Source organism: Corapipo altera, unplaced genomic scaffold (assembly GCF_003945725.1).
Source record: "Corapipo altera isolate COAL_440 unplaced genomic scaffold, ASM394572v1 67, whole genome shotgun sequence".
NCBI lineage: Eukaryota > Metazoa > Chordata > Aves > Passeriformes > Pipridae > Corapipo > Corapipo altera.
This window is the reverse complement of record NW_020884906.1, coordinates 6,509,248-6,531,469: the sequence shown is the minus strand read 5'-3', so window position 1 is coordinate 6,531,469 and position 22,222 is coordinate 6,509,248. Positions and strand designations below refer to the sequence as shown.

The 22,222-nt window shown below is 45.9% G+C and overlaps 1 protein-coding gene across 1 annotated transcript; it reads left to right on the top strand.

The window, feature by feature from the left end:
* The first annotated feature begins 1,128 nt into the window (after nt 1-1,128).
* Nucleotides 1,129-22,194, top strand: PPTC7 (PTC7 protein phosphatase homolog). The gene is made up of 6 exons (XM_027652351.1): nt 1,129-1,444; nt 10,725-10,904; nt 13,562-13,760; nt 15,872-15,995; nt 17,548-17,677; nt 18,880-22,194. Exons 1-6 carry the CDS (start codon nt 1,243-1,245, stop codon nt 18,936-18,938), a joined length of 894 nt encoding a protein of 297 aa, XP_027508152.1. The 5' UTR covers nt 1,129-1,242; the 3' UTR covers nt 18,939-22,194.
* The last annotated feature ends 28 nt before the right edge of the window (nt 22,195-22,222 follow it).

Here is a 22,222-nt window from a genome sequence, read left to right as displayed (position 1 = left end):
AGCTGTGGGGAACAAGGAATTGGGTCTTTTTGAACCCACTGGGTCTCTATAGCATTGAAGCTGAAGTTGTGCAGGGGGACAGCTGAGAGCTTTGTCTCTCTCACCTACAATTAACTTTTTTTGTTAACTCACCTACGATTAACGTAGTTTTAGTGGGTTTTGAGTGATGACTGCATGCCATGGCCACGTCGTGAGGGTTTTATTTGGCATTTCACGTTCCTTACCCAAAATGGACTTAACTCCCAGCACTCCCATGGATTTCCACAGAAATCTATCACGCACTTCCACAGAAAGCTCTCCTGCCAGCCCTCTCACGAGCTGGCTCCGTCCCCAAACCAACAGGGCGAGTCACCCTTTCAAACCCACATTTTTGCGGGGCGTGACTCCCATCGCTGTCCCCGGGCACCCGGAACGCGCGAGCGGCCGGAGCAGTCCCTGCGAGTTATTCGGGGCACGCGAGACACGCGGAGGGCGTGGAGGGGCAGTATCTGGGTTAGGCGCAGGGGCCGACAACGTTAATTGGGATAACTGCGGGTAAAAGGCGGCTCGAGAGACCCGGACCCGCGGGGGTCGCTGCGAGGCAGTAGCTGCGAGGGGACCCGTGTGAGGGGACCGCGATCAGGGGTCGCTGTGAGGGACTCGCGGGGGCCGCCGGGAGCCGCCCGCTGTTATTGTCCCGCAACATGCAAATGAGGCGGCGCGGACAGCCAATGAGAGGGCGCCCTTCGGGGCCCGCTGCGCACGCGCGCCGGGGGGTGGAGCCGACCCCGCGCCCCGCCCAGTGCCGGGCCCTCAGCTCAGCACGCGCGGCGAAGATGGCGGCGGCGGCGGCGGCCGGCGGGGCGCGGGGGCGGCGCGGGCGACTCTGACCGGGCACACACCGGGAGGGACGGAAGGGGCGAGCCCGGAGAGAGCCCGCAGAGCTCCGCGGGCAGCGGGGAGGAGCGGGACCCCCCTCGGGGGGGGGGGAAAGTGGCGGCGGCGCGGAAGAGCGGGGGCGCTGCCGGCGAGCCCGGCCGTGAGGGGCCGGCGCGCGGGGCGTGAGGGGCAGCGCGAGGGGCAGCGAGGGCCGCACCGCGGGGGACGCGGTCCGCGGCGGGCGCGGCTCGGAGCGGCACCGGCGCGGTCCGGCGGGCAGGGGGAGGAAGGCTGGCGCCCTGCGGCGGGCGCTCGGCGGGCAGGAGGCGGCTGCGCCGGTGGCTCCCCGCGTTCCTGGCGCTCGGCTGCTGGGCGCCCCACGCCATGTTCTCGGTGCTCTCCTACGGCAGGCTGGTGGCGCGGGCGGTCCTGGGCGGCCTCTCGCAGACCGACTCCCGCGACTACAGCCTGGTCACGGCCAGCTGCGGCTTCGGCAAAGATTTCCGCAAGGGCATCCTCAAGAAAGGCATGTGCTACGGGGATGACGCCTGCTTCGTGGCCAGGCACCGCACCGCCGATGTGCTGGGTGAGTGCCCGCGCCGGGGGGCTCAGGTGGCTCTGACCTCCCTCTCTCCCTCCCTCTCTCTCCCTCTCCCTCCCTGCTCCGCACATGGCGAGCGGCTCAGCCTCTGCTCGCAGACAAAGGAGCTGGTTCTGCTAGGCAGTGTCAGCGTGAGTTCGCTTTTTTAGCTTCTCGAGGAAGCTCTCTGCTGCAGCTCAACCTGCCTTTGGCTTGCGGGGCTGTGTGTGCCGGGTGTGCGGGCCCAGCCTGGACGTTTCACCTGTGGGTGCCTGTAAGGCCCAACGGCTCCGAAAGTCACAGAAACAGCTCCTGATGCGTTTCGCTTTCTGTCTGCCTTTAAAACCTGACCGAGCCCTGTGGATATTCACTGCAGTTTCGCAGAAAAGATCACTGGAACAGACACTTCCTGATTTTAGCGTGTGCTGTGTCCTTGTCAGGTGAAAGGCAAAGTGACATTGAGACTGGAATCAAATGTCAAACTTCAGTTTCGGTGTTTGCTCTGGCCTGATTGCGCTCTCTGCTTTGGATTCACGGCTGAAATCAATCGTAAGGCTTCAAATTATAGATAACCAATGGAATCTTCAGTCCATGGGCAGCATTGCTTTTGACAGTGCTTGACCTTTCTCCTGTGTGCTCAAGGTTGAATTTGGCTGACTGACCTTCTGCACAAGTTACTTGTGCTGTAACTGCCAGAAGCAAATTGTCACCAAAACTTTGACACTTAAAAAAAAACCTTCCTCCCCCTGCCCCTGTTTTTTATTTATTTCTTTAAAACCGGGGTTGCACTGTGGTATCTCACGATGTGGGAGTGCTTGGTGATTCCTGTCGTTGTAACTTGGTTGCTGTTTAATAGAGCCGAGATGTTTTCTGCAGGAAGCTGTAACTTGGTGCTGGGTAACAGTATTGCTGGTTATTCCCAAGGGAACTGTTACTGTCAGGGTGATGCCACAGCTTCCAGGGAGATGTGCAGAACTGGGCAGTACATTTTAGACACTCTGCATCTTCTCTGTTATGCCTGTTCCAGAGAAACTTTTTTTTTTAATTAGAATTAGCTGCTGGACACCCTTCCTTTAACATGTGACCAACCCTGGCTGCCTTTAAAGTTCATGTTAGGCCAGCACTGATAAATAACTGAGCAATTGGTATTTGCCCTTAAGAGCAATGCAGAATATCCTTCTACTTCGAAGTGGGCTCTTCGTGTCAGGAAAAGATAGATTTAGCCCCATTTGATGATGTTTAGGGTTTTTTGGCCATATTTGGTAATTACTGTATGTGAACCTACAGCTTGTCTTGTCTTCCTGCTGGAATCAACAGAGAGTTGCAGTTCTAAGTTGGGTCTTTGCATTAATTTTCATGGCAACTTGGAAACAAACAGAATTGTAGCTCCACTTAAGGATCAAACAACAAAGAGGACAGCAGAGCAGGATGTTTGAAGTCCCAAGAAGAAAATAATTTAAATAGCAAAACTGTTGATTTGGGGTTTTGGTTTGGTTTGGTTTTTCCCCCTGTATGGCTATTTTCATGTTAGTTCTTTATTTCTTTTTTAATGCACATACCAAAAAAACCAGATCTGTGTACGTTCTGCAAAAGCAGCAACGCTCAGGTGGGCTTTGATGCCTCTAATTTGATGCTTTTTCTTCATCTGTAGTTCTTGAGTTTACAAGCAGCAGTTTTCTCCTTGTTTCTGCTGCTGTGATCATCTCTTTACTCTCCCTTTCTCAACCAGCTCTTTTGCACTGTTGCAGGGAGAGTTTCAGCACCAGAAGTGTTTTCCTGCCCTCAATTCCTCTTTAACTCTCATCACAAATCGAAGGTTCCTTAAAGATTTTCTTAAAGACCCTCATAAATTTTGTACTAACTCAATGCCTGCCTAACTCTGCACCTCAACAAAACTGGCTGAGCTGAACTGTTGGGTTTCCTACTTAATTTTTTGGCATTTAATGAAGGGGCTCACGTGGTTTGAGCCAAAGTGAACACTTGACACAGTAAGTGCTTTTGGAGAACAGTAAATTTCCAGTGTATCACCTGGAGTTAGTAGTCACCAGTGACAAAGCCATGCCAGATAATTTATTTGAAATTCTTCTGTGCCAGTGTTTTCTAGAACCAGTGTGTGGAGGGCTGGCCTGTGTGGGATGGATCTGGGTGTGGTGGAGCAGTGAAAGAGCTACTCCCAGTCCTTTGGCACGAGTGCTTGGGGATTCATTTTCTTGGGTCAAACAAAAGTTGACTTGGCAGTGTGTTTATAGCAGAATCAAAATGCTAAACACTCCTTTTGTTGTAGCTGTGCTGTAGAGTCTAAAGGCTGCACATTTAACAGTGTCTTGTAGGCTGAGCTTTATTCTTTCACAGGAAGATCAGCAGAAAGCTTAAAGATTCAGGTTATTTCCAGTCCCTCTGTAGTTGTTAAATGCTTGGTAAGGCCTGTCACTGGTGTACTTAAATTCTTGGGGGGGTTTATACCTCATTTTTATTTTTGTCTGGGACATACCTGTCAAATTTGCACGTTTTCTTCCCATTCTGAGCCCAGGGAGAAACAAGAAGCTCAGAACCAGTGTTTCCTTGGGGATCACCCTGAGAAAAGGAAATGGCTTTGCTGCTGATGTTAATCTCTAGAGCTTTATGATTCAGGCCTGTGTTTCCTTTCTGCTGCAGCTCGTACCATGTTGTACCTTTTTGTACGTTCATTATCAGTGTCTTGGGTGTTCAGATCCTCAGAATATTCAGATATCTCATGGAGATGTGGGAGCTGTTCTGTGCTGCTTCATGTCTGAAGCCTTTGGAACTTTTGAGGACAGAAATACTGTTTTTCCAAGCTGAAAACCAAAACTCTTCAGGAGCTGACAGCTCTGGTTTTCCTCATTGGCATGGGAGTAGAATTTTTAGTACATAGGGGACAACCCACAATTTTTAAGTGAACTTGAACAGCTTTATAACCATTTCACTTATTTACCCAGAGTAAACATTAAAGCTTTTTTAGGAATTTTGAGCTGTCTCATGCTGGTGATTGGGTTTTTTTCCTTATTGTTGGGCTTTGCCTTCTCTTGCTTATTCCTGCCTTATCAGGCTCCCGATGTCTTTGCTGGTTTTTTATGGATTTTCCAGGCTGTTGTGTGACTCATTATTGGAACATTGCTGCAGCCAATGCTGCATCCCGTGACAGCATCACTTATACAATGTCTGTGCTGGGGACAAGTTTGGGTGTAGCCAGTGAGACTTCACTAGTCTTCCAAAGTATTTCTGTCCCTCAGTAGGAAAAAACTGTCTGGCAGCAGAGAACTGTTTGTCCACTGCAGAGTTAAAATTGGACAACTGTTCTATCTGCTGCAAATCTTGATTTTGAATTCTTTTTGGGGGGGAGTGGGTGGGTGCTGCAGGGCAGCTACTCTAAACTGAAAGGAACTGCACTTCATTTGAGAATTCAGTTTGTCAGCAGCCTTTATAAGAGCTGAAACTCCAGAGTGGCAAAGCCCCTGGAATATTGTTAGTCTCACTGTCATCAAGGAAAGTAAACTACAACACATAAAAGGATTTGTAGGTGAAATGTCAAGGTTGTTCTGGCAGCTGTAGAGGAAGGGATTCCTGCTCGGATGCCTGAAGGTTACAGAGGACTATGTTAAGTGGTTTATTTGGTATCATACCTATTAAAGACATTGCTGCCTTATCACAACTTATCACACTAAAGGAGGCAAATTGCCTGCCTCCCTCAGAGCAGCCTTTCACCTACTGCAGTGGGGGAGCTCAGGGCACCTCAGAGGGAGTGATCAGTGACTTGCAAACAGTTGTGGTGTCTTAATTTGTAACAGACCACGTGGAATTTTCTGTGTAGCATGGGAGCATAAGTGTAAGGAAACTACAGACTGAGAAACATCCCATTATCAACCACATTCTCGTCAGTGTAACCCACATGTCAGCAGACCTGTTCCTGAGTGGCACTGAGAGGAACCTCTGAGAATGAAACTTCAGTCTGCTTGTTCTTTTTCCCCACAGTATCTGCAGGGACATTGCACACAACGTTTCTGATCAGAATTTCCAGTTGAACACTTATTTTAACTGTAAATGCTGTTGGTGCTTGTTGATAGCAGAAAATTTTCCATTCTTATGTGGGTCTTGGCTTGAAGGAAAAGCAGGCTCTCTGAGAAATCAGGGATTTAACTGAGCACAGTGCAGGAGGTGAGGATTAGTCATACCTGTGTCGCAGGAAACGTTGCAGAAATCTCCTGCTGTTTGCTCTGGTTCATCCTCACTGTGCTGTGAGCCTGAGATTGTTCAGCCTGGCAGGGATTTCAGTGTCTGCCCCCCCTTCTCATCAGTTCCATTCTTGCTGAACACCTTGAGATTAAATAGTTATAACAAGGGAATTTTTTACAAAAAAATAGTTTAGTGTTCTCCTGGAGCTCCCCAAATCCACCGAGTGATTCCTTAGGCTTAAATAAAATAGGGAAGAGATCTACCTGGTGGAAACCTGTTTCAGGAACAAGTGGATGGTAGCAGAGTGGAAATAGATAAAAGGAACTGTTGCTTTTTCCCAAGAGTAGATACACAGTTTAATGATTTCAGTTCCCTGTTTCTCCTTCAGTTTGTTTTTCAACAGCCTCACTCACTTTGCCTCTTGCTTTTTGTTCCTTGTTGTCACTCACCCAGTTACATTCTCAAAACCTTTCTGTGTCATGCAAGGGTAGTTTAAGGTTTACTGTAACAGTGTGAATAAGTAACCTTTCCTTTTGTAACTCATTAGCAGTCACACACAACCTGCCTTTAGGGATTTGTATTTAACTGAGTTATTTCTTTCTCAAAACCTGAGGGGAGTGTGGACAGACACCCTCTGGCTCTGAGAGATCCCAGGGGAGCTGCTGGAGGGTCACTGCTGGCTTGGAGCATTGGACATGCTCTGGATGGAGAACCTGTCTAGGTGTGTGATTTATGTCACCACTGATAAAACAGGAAATCTTATCAGTTTATCTCAATTCTGATATGCTGACAAATATTAAGTGCTGTATTTCAAACTTGTGTGGTGCAGCAGATTGCCCATTTTTTACCATTTTAGCCTGCTATTTTTGATGCAAAATTGATTCAGCCATAAATATATCCTTTTGGTGTTCTTTTGTCAGTGATTCATTGCTATTTCAGGTGAGGATCTCAAGAAATGGAGAGTTCAGTAGGATGTGTGGAGTGTCTTACCAAGTTAATTGTGGTTGCATGCACGAGCAGTTCCTGCTGACACACTTGTGCCTGCCTGGGGCTTCTGTGTGAGTTTTATTCTTGGCTGATGCAATGGCTGAAAGTATCCATCTTCCAAGAGATTTTTAGGGACAGGGTGGTACTTTTGGACTCTGACCATATTTGCCAGCAAGCCAGAACTTCCCCTCGTAACACTATTTATACTAAACAGGATTTGATCAGTATGGGGGGTTTGTTATGAACTTTCAGCCTGTTTAGTTTATATTTGTATGTAGTTTATATTTCTGAACTAGGCAGAACACCTGGATCTCACAAAAGTATGTGGTGAGAAGCAAATATTGCTGCTTTCAGCACTGACTGGGTGTTCCTGAGCTCCTGCAGTGAACCTTGTGTGTGCTGGCAGGAAAAACAACTTCCCATTTGCATTTCAGCTGGTGTCTTATCCCAGGTGCTTTCAGCATTTGGAAATCAGCTTTCCCAAGTTTCCCTGCCAAGATCTTCCCTGGCTTAGTCAGTGCTGCAGCAGCAGACGCTTGGGCTTTGTCTTGTAACTTCGTGACAAGTGTTTCTCTGGGAGAGATTTTGATACATGGAATCTTTGAGAAGCTGGAAAAAGCTTTGTTTTGGACTGACACATGCAGCAAGTATTTCATCTGGCAGGGATATATGTGTGTTTTCCAGCAGAAGGCAAGGTAGTGGGGTGTTAACTCTCAGAGATTCGGAAAGGTCTCCGTTGTATAGTTAAACCTTGGAGAAGTATTTGTTCTTTTGAAGCAATTTATTGTGAAATTTTCAATTGCTTTATTTACACTGATGGTTCATCTGGCTGCAGGCACTGCTCTGTGTCACGTGGATGTTTGTGTAACTTCTGCCTGGGCTTGAACAGGGAATAGCCACAGGAATGTTCCTTCTATAAAATTTTCTCATTTACTGAATAGCTTGAATGAAAAAACCCCAAGGACTGTGTACAGCTCAACTGCAGCAACTCCCTGCCATGCAGTTGGTCTTGAATGTCCTGAGAATTCCTAGTTTGTAACGTGGTTAATACTGGAAGACAATGGTTTAAGGTTCAAATGTAAGAAAAGAAAAATCTGAGTAATCTTTTTCACTTGTTAGAAAGGTAATTATTTTGAATATTTACCTTTTTTTTTGGTCTTGGATGAAAACAATGATAATAGAGATAAATAAAGCTTGGCATTATTCCTTGGTAATGATCCTGCCAATATCAGTACCTTTGAATTTTCCTTTGGTGACAGAGGGAAAACATGGTATTACATCAAAAGTTGAGTTTTCAGTTCTTGGTACTTCTGGAGTCTGGAATATCTCACAAGTAATTTTGCTCCTTGTTTGCTGTGAATCAAATACCACAAAGTTTTCTTAAACTTTATTCTCCTTTACATTTCCTCTATTTCAGCAGCAGTTTGCTCAGTCTGATTCAAAGTCATATATTCCTTTCCCATGAAACTGTTCAGTTTATAGAGAATATTGAATGTAAAGATGCTGTTTTTATTTAGAAAACATGCTGAAGGTTGGCAGGACAGGATGGCTGGAGATCATGGGGAACGTAAAAAACCTTCTTTTAAGGCAAAAAGCAATAAAGGAGAATGTTTTCTAGAGGTCCCTGTGTGGTGTGGGGCTTCTTGGCTGGACTTGGCCTCTGTTCTGCCACTGGGCTTGGTGGCATCAGCAATTCCTGGCTCAGGGCTGGAGCAGGAGGAAGCATTTGACTGCTCTGGTGGGGTTGGATGCTTGGGGAGCCAACAGGGTCATTTAGCTTACATCAAATGTAGTGACCTATTATCTTTAAGGGATACAGTTAAAAAAAAAAAAAAGGTAGGAAAAAAAAGGCCTTTGGGGAAAGACCAAAACTGGTGCCACGTGAATTGCTGAGCAGATGAGGTGTGATGGTGCTGCCCCAGTGAAAGCAGCCTCCAGGGGCTGCTCCTGAGTGTGATGGTCCTGTGCTGGGATGGAGCAGGGATCCAGCTGGCCTGGGGATTGGGGAGCAGACAGTCTGTTCTCAAGGCAGAGGAGCTGCCTGTGGATGTCTAGAGGGTGATTGCTTTGGAAGGCACTGGCAGAACGTGCTCAAAGCTGTTCATGGCTTGCAGAAAGCAGACGGGAAAGCAAAGACAAAGCCAGTTCATGGCCCAAGACAGAGGATGAAATGTGCTGTAACGAGCATGGATTTGCATTTCCTGCCTGGAGTGAGAAGTGAGCAAAGAAAATCAGGTGGCACACTCTTATTTTTCCTCTGAAAATGGAATAGGTTTTGATAACTCCCTTCTCAGGTGCTTGCTCTGGTGGCTCTCTGGTCTCAGAGAGCTGCAGTGTTTCTGTTCCCCTGTTTCCCAACACTCATGTGAGGTGTTTATGGATTGCTTGAGAGAACTCCATAACTTCTGCCCAGCTTTCTCTGTAACTGCCTTGGGAGCCAAGAGCTTTGGGCAGCACTTGTCAAACAGCATCTTCTCCTTGTGTTCCCCTGCTGTCAGTGAAGCAGTGCAGAGTGAAGCAGGCACAGTCTGGGTTGTGTCCATCTTGAAGGGAAGTTAAAAAACCAAACTTGTCTGGTAACTTCACATAAAGCACCATCATCCAACCTGGAGTTTCTGTTTCAAGTTCTAGGTCTGGAACTTTTCCTTTGTGATCTTTATTCTAGACCTGTCCATGTGGCAGCAAGAAGCAAAGGGTCAATCCAGTATTAACCTGAGGTTGTGAGACCTGTAGGGAGGGGATTAATCTGTTCCTGAAGACTCCAGAAAAGGTGTTTTCGAGAATGCCCCTATATTTAGGGGTCTTACAGAGCTTCTTCCCAGGATCTGATCCCAAGGGGTGAATGAATGCAGGGATCTGCATCCCTGTAATATTCTTCTGAGAAAGCAAAAGGACAAAGCAGGTGTCTAAAAGGTTGTGCACTATTTTAGGGAGAAATCTGATTAATGTTGATGGGCTGTTCAGAATCCTGGCAGATTATAGTTCACACCAAGGTCGGCTCCAACCCTTCCGTCTCAGTTTCAGCCCGTGTCCCATGTGAAGGGCGTTGGGAGATGAGGAAACTGAGTTTTAGCTTCTCACTCACATTTTCATGCCTTTGCTTGCAGTGTGGTGGTTTTTTTTCCTGAGGAGACTGTCCTTCAGCACAATCTGAGCTCTGAAATTCCCCCTTTGTGCTTTTATCATGAACACATTTTAGCTTTATTACAAGCTGGGCTTGAAAGGGTTCATCCCGTGCTGAGGATCAAAGAGATTTTTGGAAAGATTTCTACATAGTAACATTTTAATCTCAAATAATGCCTTCAGCAGTATTTTACTTTAGTCATTTGGGGGTAATTCAAAGTTCTAGCCAAATGACCAGTAGAATATGATGTCTGCTGCTCACCTCCCTCTGAACACCCCCTTCCCATGAGCACCTTCCCTGTTTTCCTCTGCAGCTGCTCAGAAGCTTCCAAAGCTTTGGCAGAATTGCTCAAATTTTCTGATCCAAGTTTTTTAGAATAACTAAATGCAAATTGACTGGATCGTAGTTAGTTTTCATTCTCTTGCTTGGCTGAAGCTGTAAGCAACAAATTCTCCTTGGAAGGGGTAGGTCCCAGCATTGTGTTGGTTACATGGATTTTGGGATACATGGAAATTGAGATTACCAAATAGAAAGTATTGTTTTTCATATGAACATTGAGAAAAAACTGGGCTGCTGGATAGTGGGGAAGAGTTTCTTTATCATTTCTGTACTAGTTAAAATCTTTACAACCATCACATTTAATTTTTCCTTTCTAATGAGGTAATCAAAGGTTAATGGGATTGAATTCCCATCTTCCCCCCCAAATTCCCTGTTTCTCTAGTGGAGTCAGCCTCCTCATCCTCAGCATTAGGCTTTTACCTTTTTTCCAGCACTTCAGATTATATTTAGGGTTTGTCTGGGAGCTGATGTCAGCAGTTATCTCACAAATACTTGGAAATTTCTTTGCTAATCCAAACTGTTTTTCAGGCAGGTGCCCGAGTCCTACCTTTTAGTTACTAAATATCCGAAGTGATGTAAATAATTAAACCCCTTGTTTTGGAAAGCATTGCCTTCATGTAACACTCATTTTCTCTTCCCTTCCAGGGGTGGCAGATGGTGTCGGTGGCTGGAGAGACTACGGGGTTGACCCCTCTCAGTTCTCAGGGACTCTCATGCGAACGTGTGAACGTTTAGTGAAAGAAGGACGGTTTGTTCCCAGCAATCCTGTCGGGATTCTCACTGCAGGCTACTGTGAGCTGCTGCAGAACAAAGTACCTCTGCTTGGTAAGACACCAGAAATCTGTCAGTTCGATCTGGGTTGTGTGTTACCTACACACGGATTTTGTGAGAGTTGCTTGAATCTGTTGGCAGCTTCTGCAACAAATCTGCAGGCAGTCAACTTCTCTTATTTCTGTGTTTTCAGTTAATTTGGAGGCATCCTTATTTCTCTTGTATGTTTAAAAGCTGTTTTAATTAATTTAGTAATGCAGGGAGTATTTGTGTGTGTGTGTATAAAATGAAAGGCCAGCAGCCTTTCTGTGTGAAGGGTGAATTCACCAGAGTTTGCAGAGCGAGTTCTGCAGCAGAACACGCTGTGGCACATGTGCTCACCCTGTGTTTTGGAGGTATAAATAACTGTTCTCTGCTGAAAACTCTTCATGGTTGGTTGTGGCTTTTTGCTTAAGCTCTGCAAGGAAAAATATTTTCTGAGAATAACTGGATGCAGTTCTGCTCATTCCTGGCCTTACTGCTCCTGTTGCCTTTTATGTCTAGTGAACTCAAACCCCAGTTGGTTGATCTCAGTAGTTTATATCATCTGATCTCTGGGAGTATTATTTTTATAAATCTTTGTGGGGGATTCATTACAGATCTTTCTGAAAGCCAACTGAAGTAGATGCTTCACATATTCTGTGTCAGACTTGATGTGAGACAGGGCATTCAGCTGCCTTGGGAATGGGAGCAGACAGAGAGGTGCCATTTGGCCTGAGCTGACAACCCTGCAAAGGGGACACTTTCTAAAGGACATGAGCCCTCCTGTGCACCAAGAGAGTGTTGCCCTGTGTGATATGTACAGGGCTCACCTGACCTTAAGCTCCTGTGCCAGAGGAGTGCAGGGTGAGCTATATTTAACTTGTCTGCTGAGCTGGGAGCAGATGTTCTCGCATTATACGCCTAAAGAATAGGTTGGAACCTCAGCAGTGACCTTAAGTGTCACCAAAATAGCAGAGCTCAGTAATTACATTAGGATTTGGGGTGGTTAATGGTGCTTATTTCTGCAAAGCAGATGTAGCTGTAAGTGATCTCCAAAGTGGGCCACTGGAGAGAGCTTCCCCAGGCTTTGGAGACGGAGGCAGCTCAGCTGGGCTTGACCTTTGCAGGGCTGAAAAGCAGCGTGTGCTGAGTCACAAGATCTGCATTCCACACATGGCCTCCTGGTTACACTCTGCTAATAGAGTTAGAATTTGAAACTAATGATCCTTAGTGTTTCTCCTTTAACAGAGAACAGTATTTTTAGAAGGAGGAATAACACCCTGGAATTACCACAGCAATGAGCATTTAGAGTTTATTTAAAATAAAGGGAAGGGAGAGGACTTTGTTAAGGAGGATTCATTAGGCAGTAACTTTTCCTTGCTGTTGTGCTCTGAGCCTGCATACTTGGTTCATCAGAATTGAATCCAGCAAATAATATAAAATAAAACCGAAATGGGAGGAAACTGTGCCAATTATTTAAACACTGTTGTGTTGCAGAACAGTCTTGGACACATCTAAAATTGGAACTTTTCGTGTAGTACTGTTTTGTAAGAGTGGAGAAGGTCCTGTGTGTTCACTAGAGAACAAATTCAGGGCAAGTGCATTGCAGGGAACTGTGTTAGAAAGGGAAATGTGTGGAACAGGCAATGCCTGGAGCCAGCTGCACTTGTGCACTAGCAAGGCTCATCCTGAGCTTAGCTCATTGCAAGCCTGTGGGCTGTCCAACATGTAACTGTGCTTGGAAAATCCTGCTGGAGGAACACAGGATAGAAGATGAACACTTGTGATATGGGACAGAAGTCAAGAAGAAAGGCTTTAGCTGTATCTCACTCTTGAGGAAGGAAATGTCTGCTGTGGATGTGCTGTCCTGTCCTGTCTGCAGGAATGGAGCGGTTGCTGGTTGCTCTGAAGGACTCTGTGGATGTGTTTCTTTGCCACACAGTTATTTTTGTGGCTTGCAACCAAGCACAGTTGGTGGCCATTTCCCAGTGAATGAACCAAGAATTCCAGGGTGCCCTCAAGCATAGCTGGGATAGTTCTGAGCACGGTTGACATGTTCCTGTTGTTACTTTAATCTGGAATAGTGTTTGTCTCTGAAACATGTTTTCTTTGCACTTTGGAAGTTGGTCTCCTGAGGATGTGAAGCAGGCTCTGCACTGCCAGGCTGGGAAGAGCAGCATTTTCATGTTCTGAGCAGAGAAATGCAATAGGACCTAACACTTAATTGCAAACATTCTTTACTTAGCGTGGTTTATTTACAGCTGATGAGTGAAACTGTGTGGAGAGCACCTGGCATTGCGTGGATGCTGCTGGAATTCTATTATGTCCATGATTTCGGAATTTCAGTATTTTATGTGAGTTCTGTAAATCCAGTCCTATAGCAGAATGTGCTGACATATGTTGGGTTGGAAAACTGTAAATAAGCCAAACAAAACAGGTATTTGTCAGCATAATGTGTTTACCAAAATCAGAGCAGGAAAAGTGAGTCCTACACAAAAATCAGACATGGCATTGCAAAGATTTTTACCATTTTGCTGTCTTTATTTTATATTAATTGTGGCATTATTGAGCGTTTCCATTTTTTCCTGGTTATTAAACTTTGATAAGTGTTTGAATAATTGAACTGTTGATGAAATCAGTGGGAGAAGCAGCAGTTTGTGTGAGGCTGACTGCAGTCCCTGTGTTTGCAGGGAGCAGCACAGCTTGTATCGTGGTTCTGGACAGGACAAGTCACCGTTTACACACAGCCAACCTGGGGGACTCCGGGTTTTTGGTGGTCAGAGGAGGAGAAGTTGTCCATCGTTCTGATGAGCAGCAGCATTACTTCAACACTCCCTTCCAACTCTCAATAGCTCCTCCAGAAGCAGAAGGAGTTGTCTTAAGTGACAGGTAAGGTGGGGAAGGAACTGAAATTTTTAATCTGTGCGTGTGAGCGGCTCCCAGGAAGTTGCAGTTTTGCTGGGGGGCTCTTCCTGGCCTGTAGGATTTCAGCTCGTATCCAGTCAGGTCTGCACCTGATAATGTGAACATTTATCACCTTGTACTTAACTTTGTACCTGTTGCAGAGCATGAGTTTATTGGGCTAATGGTTATTCATGCTGGCCTATTCCCATGGTCCTGATCCATGGGGAGATGTCACTGGCTAAAGCTGGTGTATGTGCTGGTCATCCTGGACAAGTGGCTGCTCTTACCAGTTCCAATCCCTGTCTGTGCTCCCTTGAGACTGTTTGGAGTAGCTAATTTAGATATCTTGGCACTGAGGTAGCAAGTGCTTGAAGAATAGAGCAGAGGGACATGTGACTGTAAGTTGTGTTTCCAAGTAGCTGTTTCCCTCAGCATATTGTATTTGACCAAAACGAGCAAAAAAACTGCTTGGCAGAACACCAGGCTGGGAATGAGAGGATGAGGAGAGGACAATCTGTTCACAGAAATGAGTCCTTTCAAAGGCTGGCCTGTTCCTATGTCTTCCCCTAAGAATGTCAGGCTGATCCACCCTGGCTTTGTGAACCCTCATCGGTAACATGAAATAAGTTTTTTAAAAACCAGCTTTCAAATTGTGTTAAAATAGAATCAATTAGGTTGGAAAAGACCTCTGAGATCACTGAGTCCAAGTAAATACAGTTCTCAGAAATGGTTATTCACTCATTGAAGTGATCTCTGTCATCTGAATATAGGGAGATTGCAACAGGATCTTCAGACAGTGGCCATGGCATCCAGCTCAAGTCTTTGATGCAAGGTTTGGACTCGGTGATCTTAAGGCTCTTTTCCAACCTAAGTGATTCTCTGAAGTCTCAAGGCTGAGACAGTGAAGGTTATGACTTCAGTGCCAAAATAGCTCTTTTTGAAAGTGTTGTTAAAGTTGTTGAAACTCCTGACCGTTCCTGCCTGTGGCTTTATTTCCTCATCTTACAACTGCCGAGAGGAAACCAGGGTAGAACTCTGAAATTAAACCCCTCAATAATCCAACCTCTTTGTCTGACTAAAATTAAATGAAATTTGAAATTCCAGAGCTGTAAAAGTCTTCATTTTTCTGAGATTCTCTGTCATCCACAGGAAGACCATAAAACCCAAAAAGCAGAAGGATAATTGATCATGTCCAGTGGAAGTCAGGGAAGCCAAGTAATCTGAGTCATCCCATAATAAGGAAAAGCACAAGATAAATGTGCTCCCACACTTGAGCTGTGAATCATGATTACAGCTTTCTGGCTGCTTCTTGTGCTGTTCCTGACGTTAATTAGTACTCATGGGCCTCACCGAAACACTTCTCCAGTCCCTTTTTTATTTGTTGTCCCAGTTCAGTGGGGAATTTGGCTAAATATGGGCACAGGCAGGCAAGCTCAGCTCCATCAACCTTCCTGAGGCTGCAGATCAGTGGAGCAAAGCAGCTCCTCTGTGTTTTGGCAGAGAGGCAGCAGTTTCTCCTTTTAAAGACCCCTGAAGAGTCTTTTAAAATGAAAATTTTGGTTTTATGTTACCTCAGAGAATCAGATTTTGCAGCAATATTCATGGTCAAATGGGATGTTTTCTCCTCTTGCTGTTGTCTAATGTCTTAGACACAAGCATTCCAACTGGCTGAGGTCTCCTGGTAGACGTATTTCTTATTCCATTGAATTAGAAAGTGATTCAATTGTTTGGGCCATTATGAATTTCCTTTCAGGTATTGCTCTCTTACATGTTTAAGATGAGCAGGAGGAAGCCCTGAGCTGCCCTTCTGCTTAATGGTTTCCATGGAGATACACTCATGAAGCAGATTAATTTGCAGGATTGTTCATCTGGGAACTGTAACTGCAAATCCTTGGTGGAGTAGCTGGAGTTTTACCTGTTTGCAGTCCCAGTGCTGTGCTGGTGCAGAAGCTCCACAGTCAGTGATTCTTCCTTTCTTTTGCAAAAAGCCCCCAACTGTAGTGAAGTGCAGGAGCTGTGGCTGTGCTGTTGGACGTTCCCTGGGGGGTGTGAGGAGTCGTTTTTAACCTCTCTGTCCCCTCCCTGTCCCCCCCCAGCCCCGAGGCTGCCGACAGCACGTCCTTCGATGTGCAGCTCGGGGACATCATCCTGACGGCGACAGACGGGCTGTTCGACAACATGCCCGACTACATGATCCTGCAGGAGTTAAAGAAGCTGAAGGTGGGTGTGTGATTCCTCAATCCCTCACATCTTTTGTGCTGCTAAACCTGAATCCTTTAAAGGCTTTTCACATAATCCCCCATGTGAGCAGTGGGAAGGGATGCTGACCCCAAAGCTCTGTCTCTTGGATCTGCATCCAGAGGCAGCAGCTGGGGCATAAATTTCCCAAGTGGCAGCTGGTTCCATGGCAATAACTGGGAAGGGAAGGGGGAAATGTTCAGTCCAGGCTCTGCCCTTGGCCAGCTCCTCGCACACGGCACCTGCAGCTTGTATATGCTACACATGAAAATAGAGCATCTTCTCCCAGGTTGTTTGGGGGCTGAGCTTACACTTCAAATGATTTCCAGCTTTTCTGAAGGGTTATAAATCAGGAATTCTAATGGAGTATGTGCTGTCTGAACTGTGGGTTGCACGTGCTTGAAAATCTTTAATGTTCTGTTAAAAAAAAAGAAAAAATCCTGGCAACTTTCCCAGGTTAGTGACCACAAATGTTCTTTTTAAATAGTAAAAATGCATTAAAATATTTTAATTTGAGTGAGAACATTTAGCTTAAGGCTATTTACTTACAGAAAGGAAAGTATACTTAAGGAGATATCAATATGTATAACCTCCCTGAGGAAACTACTTTGCTGTGAAATGCAAATAAGAGTGACATAGAGAATTACAGTGTGGTTTTCAGAGGATTTGGCCTGTTCTTATCCTGCAGCTACACAAGTCACTACCCCGTGTGGCTGCAGCCACCTCACAGCCCTGTCTGTGGGCAGAGAAGGGTTGTCCTGGGCGGACCCTGGAGCTGGAATTCCCTTGTGGAAGAAGGCTGAGCTCCACCTTTTGGCGTGTTTGGGAAAGGCACCGGAGTTCCCTGAGGGGTTCAGCCAAAAGTTAATCACATAAACGCCTGCTAATTCCCAAACCTGTGGGGAAGGCTCCTGAAATGACAGGGCACTTCAGAACGGTTACAGACTAAAGAGCAGTGCTTGTCTGTCATGTTGGCCTGAGCCAGACAAGCCTTGCAGTGAAGCAGCAGAGTTATTGAAACTGAATTAAAAACAGGCCCTTAAAATGCAGCCTGAAGAAAGTTTGTGCTTTTTTTGTCATCTGACTTTTAAAGTGCCCCTTCTCCCCAAGTGTGCTCTTGTTGATTGGGGTAAGAGGGTCAGGGGTGCAGGAATTGCACCTGAGGTAAAGCATAAACACTTCACCTAAACACGAGTGGGAGTTTGCAGGTGAAGTGCAGGGACAGCTCCAAATGTCCCCTTTCCTTCAGCTGAGTCTGGTTTGAGTATTAGTTTTCTAAGTTTGTAAATTCTGTAAACCCTCCAAACCCAAGTCTTGTAGCTGCTGGTGGGGGGTTGAGGCCCGGCCTTGGCTCCTGAAGCTGCACAGTTGTAACCCCGTTTATAAAACCGAAAGGGTGGGGAGGGCTCTCTGTGCAAGGGAGGCTGATAATTAGTGCCCTGGCACTGAGCGACCTCCAGAACTGACAGGCAGCAGCAAAACAACGCCTGGAGACTTCCTCATAAAAAATGAACCCTTTTCCTGCTGAATTCAGAACTCCAACTACGAGAGCATCCAGCAGACTGCCCGGAGCATCGCGGAGCAGGCGCACGAGCTGGCCTATGACCCCACCTACATGTCGCCCTTCGCGCAGTTCGCCTGCGACAACGGACTGAACGTGAGAGGTGAGAGTGTCCTCCTCCCACCCTGCCATCCCCGGGGAACCCTTAGCAGAGGGAAGTTCTGGTGTCTCAAAATGCAGTGGGAGAGCAGAACGATAGGAAACGCGGTTGGCAGGAGAGCACCAGGCTCGTGTGGGATTTGCAGTAGGAGCCTCCCGTGGGGAAGCAGCTGGAGCCCAGAGAACGCAGTGCACTGGTGGTTTTATTTTTAACCCAGTATGTACATTCCTGCCCCAGGCTCCTGGGGAAACTGTGCTTGATTTGTTCTTGGATTTGGATGTGTGGGTGGTGATGTGCGAGGATGGCTTTTGTTGAATTTTTTTATTTTTTAAAGTGTTTTCTTACAGCTGCATTTCAGCTGAGGTTCTGCCCAATCTTCGGTAGTTTTTGGGTTTGTTTTTTGGTTGAAATTTGTGACTTTTACCATTGGCATCCCCATCCTGATCTCTCCATTGGTTCTGCTTCTGGGCTCTAAAAGATACTGACACCTGGCAGAGCTCAGAGCCTGACCAAACACCTTTCTTTTATTGTTTTTTTTTCTTTTAAATAACTCAATATAATTCTGCTGGTAAAGATGTTCTTATCTCTCTATCAGGAGGGCAGGATTTCCTGCCCCTTTCCTAAGGTAGAGCTTGAGAAGTGGAACTGCAGATCTCTGGATTCTCTGGTGTGACTCCCAATAACAAAATATCTCTCCTGAGCCCTTTCTCTGGGATTTGAGTGTGTTGCTCTGGATGCTGAGGATTGAAAAGTAGCTACTAAAAATGCTAAGTAGCTTTTAGAAACACATGAGGTAATACAGTGTTGGAGAAGATGCTAAAGTGGTGTTTGATTTACAGTGGAAATTCCTGAGGAGATCTGACTTCATGGCAGTTTCCTTGTAACAGAGCAGTGTCAGGTGTTTTGTGCATTTATTCAGTAGTCTGCTAGAAAACAGGCTCTGTGCTCTGCCAGCTGCCAGTGTTCAAGGTTCTGACCTCCTTTTCTCAGCCTGATCTCACCGGAGCTGAACAGGAGAGTGTTTTTGTGCTGTGTTAGATGTCACTGCTCCCCTGGTTTGGAAAGGAGATGGAGGAAGCAGAGTTGGTGTCTACACTGAACAGGCTTTGAATATTTCATTTTAAAAGAATTTTCCACGGGAAATGACGCAGATGATGCGAAGACGACGAGTTTGATGAAATAAGTGATGTTTTCCTTCACTGCAGGGGGCAAACCAGACGACATCACCGTCCTCCTGTCCATCGTGGCCGAGTACACAGACTGAGGGCCCGCTGCCCGCTCCCAGAGCCCCGCACGGTTTCCTGCTGGCAGGATTGATCCCTCCTCCCTCCTGCCCTGGGCAGCTGGCCCTGAGCCCGGCGCCCGTCCTGAGACAGCCGAGTCCTTGCTAAGAACCACTCGTAGAACACTGGGCTTGCTCTGCCAGCAAGAGATGAAGAAGCTCAAGGCCTGGAGCGTCTGTCAGAGCTTAGTCATTGTCCGTGCCAGGGGCAGGATCCATCCCACGGCGTTCCCGCACTGGAGATGGGACTTTCCAAGGAGTAGAATTGGTTGATCATCTTTCAGAGTAGATCAATAGGTAACCCCTCTGCACGAGGGCATCTTACTCTTTCCTAGGAACGTTCGCTGTTGTTGAGGGTGTGTTACAGCCCCAGTTCCATAAAGCATAGTCTTGTTCCAGTGGTAGCCGAGGTTTCGTGTTCCTGAGCTCCAGTTTTCAGGAGATTTATAACTGCTGTAAACATTCTGCTCTTGCCATCCATGGTGTCAGCCTTAGGAACCTTTTCTAGTACGAGATTTCAAACAAACCTAGTTCAAGTTATATGGATGCAAATGTGTTTTGTGATTTCAGGTGCTTAACTGTGATCTTAAAAAAAGTTCTGCAGATCATTCGTCCATAATGGGCCTGGTTCTGGATGTTTTGGCTGTGGATAATTATTATTTTTATTAAACAAGACTTCTAGCTCAGTGTCAAACAGCCGAGCTGGCCACAGCTGAGGTCTTTGAGCATTTGAACCCATCTCCTGGTGGGAAATGCTCCGGTGGGAGGTTGCACAAGGAACAGCTCGTCCTCAACTCCCAACGTCCTCACTTTGGGTGGATAATCCTGTCGTTGATGAAGCCTAATTTGTGTTAATAATCGCCATTGCTTGTAGAACAGAATATGCTGCACCACTTAAAGTCCAGCTCATCCTTTCTGACTCAACAGGCACCTCTTTGCTTCTGCTGCGGCAGCGAGTACGAAAATGAAACTTAATGAATAATCAGCAAAACTTACATTTCAGTAACTAAAGTTTAGGGGTTTCAATGAACCTTAATGATGTTTACAGTTATCTAACAGCCACTTTGCAATACGACATTTCGTTTTCAATGACAGTAGCTCACGTTTGTTCCCCCCCCCCCCTTCCAGCCAGCTTTTCCTTTTCCTTTCCTGAGGCTCATACAAAAGCTGAGAGCTGTAAAGATATATATATTTTTGGTCAGTTTTTCATTAACTTTTTTGCCGGTAGAAAAGTATGTAGAAATAAATTAAAGCCATGTTTTTATATATAAAAAGTCGGGTAATGTTGCTGTTTAGGTGAGTGCAGTTAAACTTGGTCAGTAAGGAATCTTTCCTGCTCTCAAGAGGAGATTTTTACTACCTGGTTTATTGTATTAAAACTGTTTAAGTTTGAGGTTACCTCAACTTGTTTAAAGAATTTTTGTGGACTTGTACTGTATATTTGCGTAACTATGTCAAGCTTTTATTTAAGGTCATTTAACATGTACCATGTACATGTCATTTTACTATATTTCAATGCATCATGCTTGTAACAGGCATTTCATTTATAATAAGTGATTAATTTGGGAGCTCTTCAGTAATTTATCTGCTATTCCTCAATTGGCATAATGTTAGGGATCTACTTTGAATCACCTTGTAATTACTTGTCAAAATGCCTTAACTACCCTAACTTGACCAAAATGGGATTTTGGTGAGGGTATGGGGAGGATTCTGTTAATGAAGAGAAATTAATTAGTTTTGTGACACATGAGCAGTGAGTGGTGGAGAACTTTGCACAACCTGTCAGTCCTTGTTTTGAACTGGCCCAGCTGTGCCTGGCTGGCTGTTCGAGGAATGTATTCACTGAGCACAGGGCTTTGTTCCTCGCCTCGGGGGGGCCTTGCCCTCCCAAATCTGGGTGTCTTCACATTTTGTCCGCCAGTATTTCCCCTCAGCTTCTGGATTAGAGCAGATTTGATCAATTCTTGTGTCCCCTGACCTTCCCTTCAGGAGCCCTGGGCTGTTGCTCTGACCTGCTCTCAGCACAGTCCCCAGCCCTGGTGTTTTTCCCCCCAGCTTTCCAGAACTTTCCCTGGGGACGTGTGCGGGTCAGAGGGATGCACCAGGGGCTGGAATTGCCTGTGAGGCCAAGCTGTGCTCCCTGTCTGTACCCACAGAGCCCTTTGCCTCATATCACACCATGAGTTGTTGTTTTTTTGTTTTGTTTTGTTTTGTTTTTTTTTCATAAAGAACAAATTTGGATTTTGATTTACAAATCATGAGTTTTTCCCTCACCAGGCACACCAAAGACCAGTAAAGCTTTTAGCTTTTCCATCTGTTTATAAAGCAATACTGTATTATAAAGAATTGATATTTTTATCACATGCTTGATTGTGTTGGGTTTTTTTTAAGACGTGCACTCTGAACATATCAAACCTGAGTTTTTCCTACGAACTTATCGCTGTCTGCGCACAAGAGATTTTGGGAGAAGGAAACGACAGGGCCCATCCTATCAAAGTAATTCCCAGCAATGCATGAAGCAGTAACACTTGCTAGGGGAAGGTGAGTGGGAATGTTCCCGAGGGGAATGGACAAGAAAGGTGTTCCCTGACTTGGAAGCGAGCGGAGCTTGGAGCTGCTGCAGAGGGTTGTTCTTTCTGGGGAGCTGGTGGGTCAGCAGGAGTTTGTCCCCCAGGAAGCTGGGATTGCTCCAGCAGCATTAGGAGGGGTTGGGGTGAAGCAGGGCTAGGATGTGGTGAGTTGAAAAGCTCTGTGGTTCCTGCTGCTTTCCTGGCTGTCTCTGGGAGAGTTGTGACACACAGGTTCCCTCCAAATGTCCTTTGTTGTGTTTCTCGAGAAGGTCAGGCTGAAAACAAAACCAAAAAGCAGATTTGGGACCAGACAGTTACGAGTGAGTGGAGGAGAAGGGAGAGGAGAAGGTCTGGCAAAGGTGGGAGGATTTAGTGATGGAATCTCCATGTCTTGGGAAGGGACATCCTTTCTCCTGGGGGAATCAGCTGGTGTGTGTGGAATCCACTGTATGCAGTTCTGACAAAGGTGGCTGAAACCATGAAGCAAATGTGAGTCTGTACCTGAGGATGCTTTTCTGTTGCTGTTAAAATGAGACTATCATCTATGCTTACCTAAGAGGCAATTATGTGAATTTCATGTCTGAGGTATAACTTATGCAGGAATAGTTCTGTAAATACATTTAAATGAATTGTAAAGATATTTAATAAATATAGTATTTATACTAAAATGTGCTTTTTTTAAAGTCAAGTTGCCTG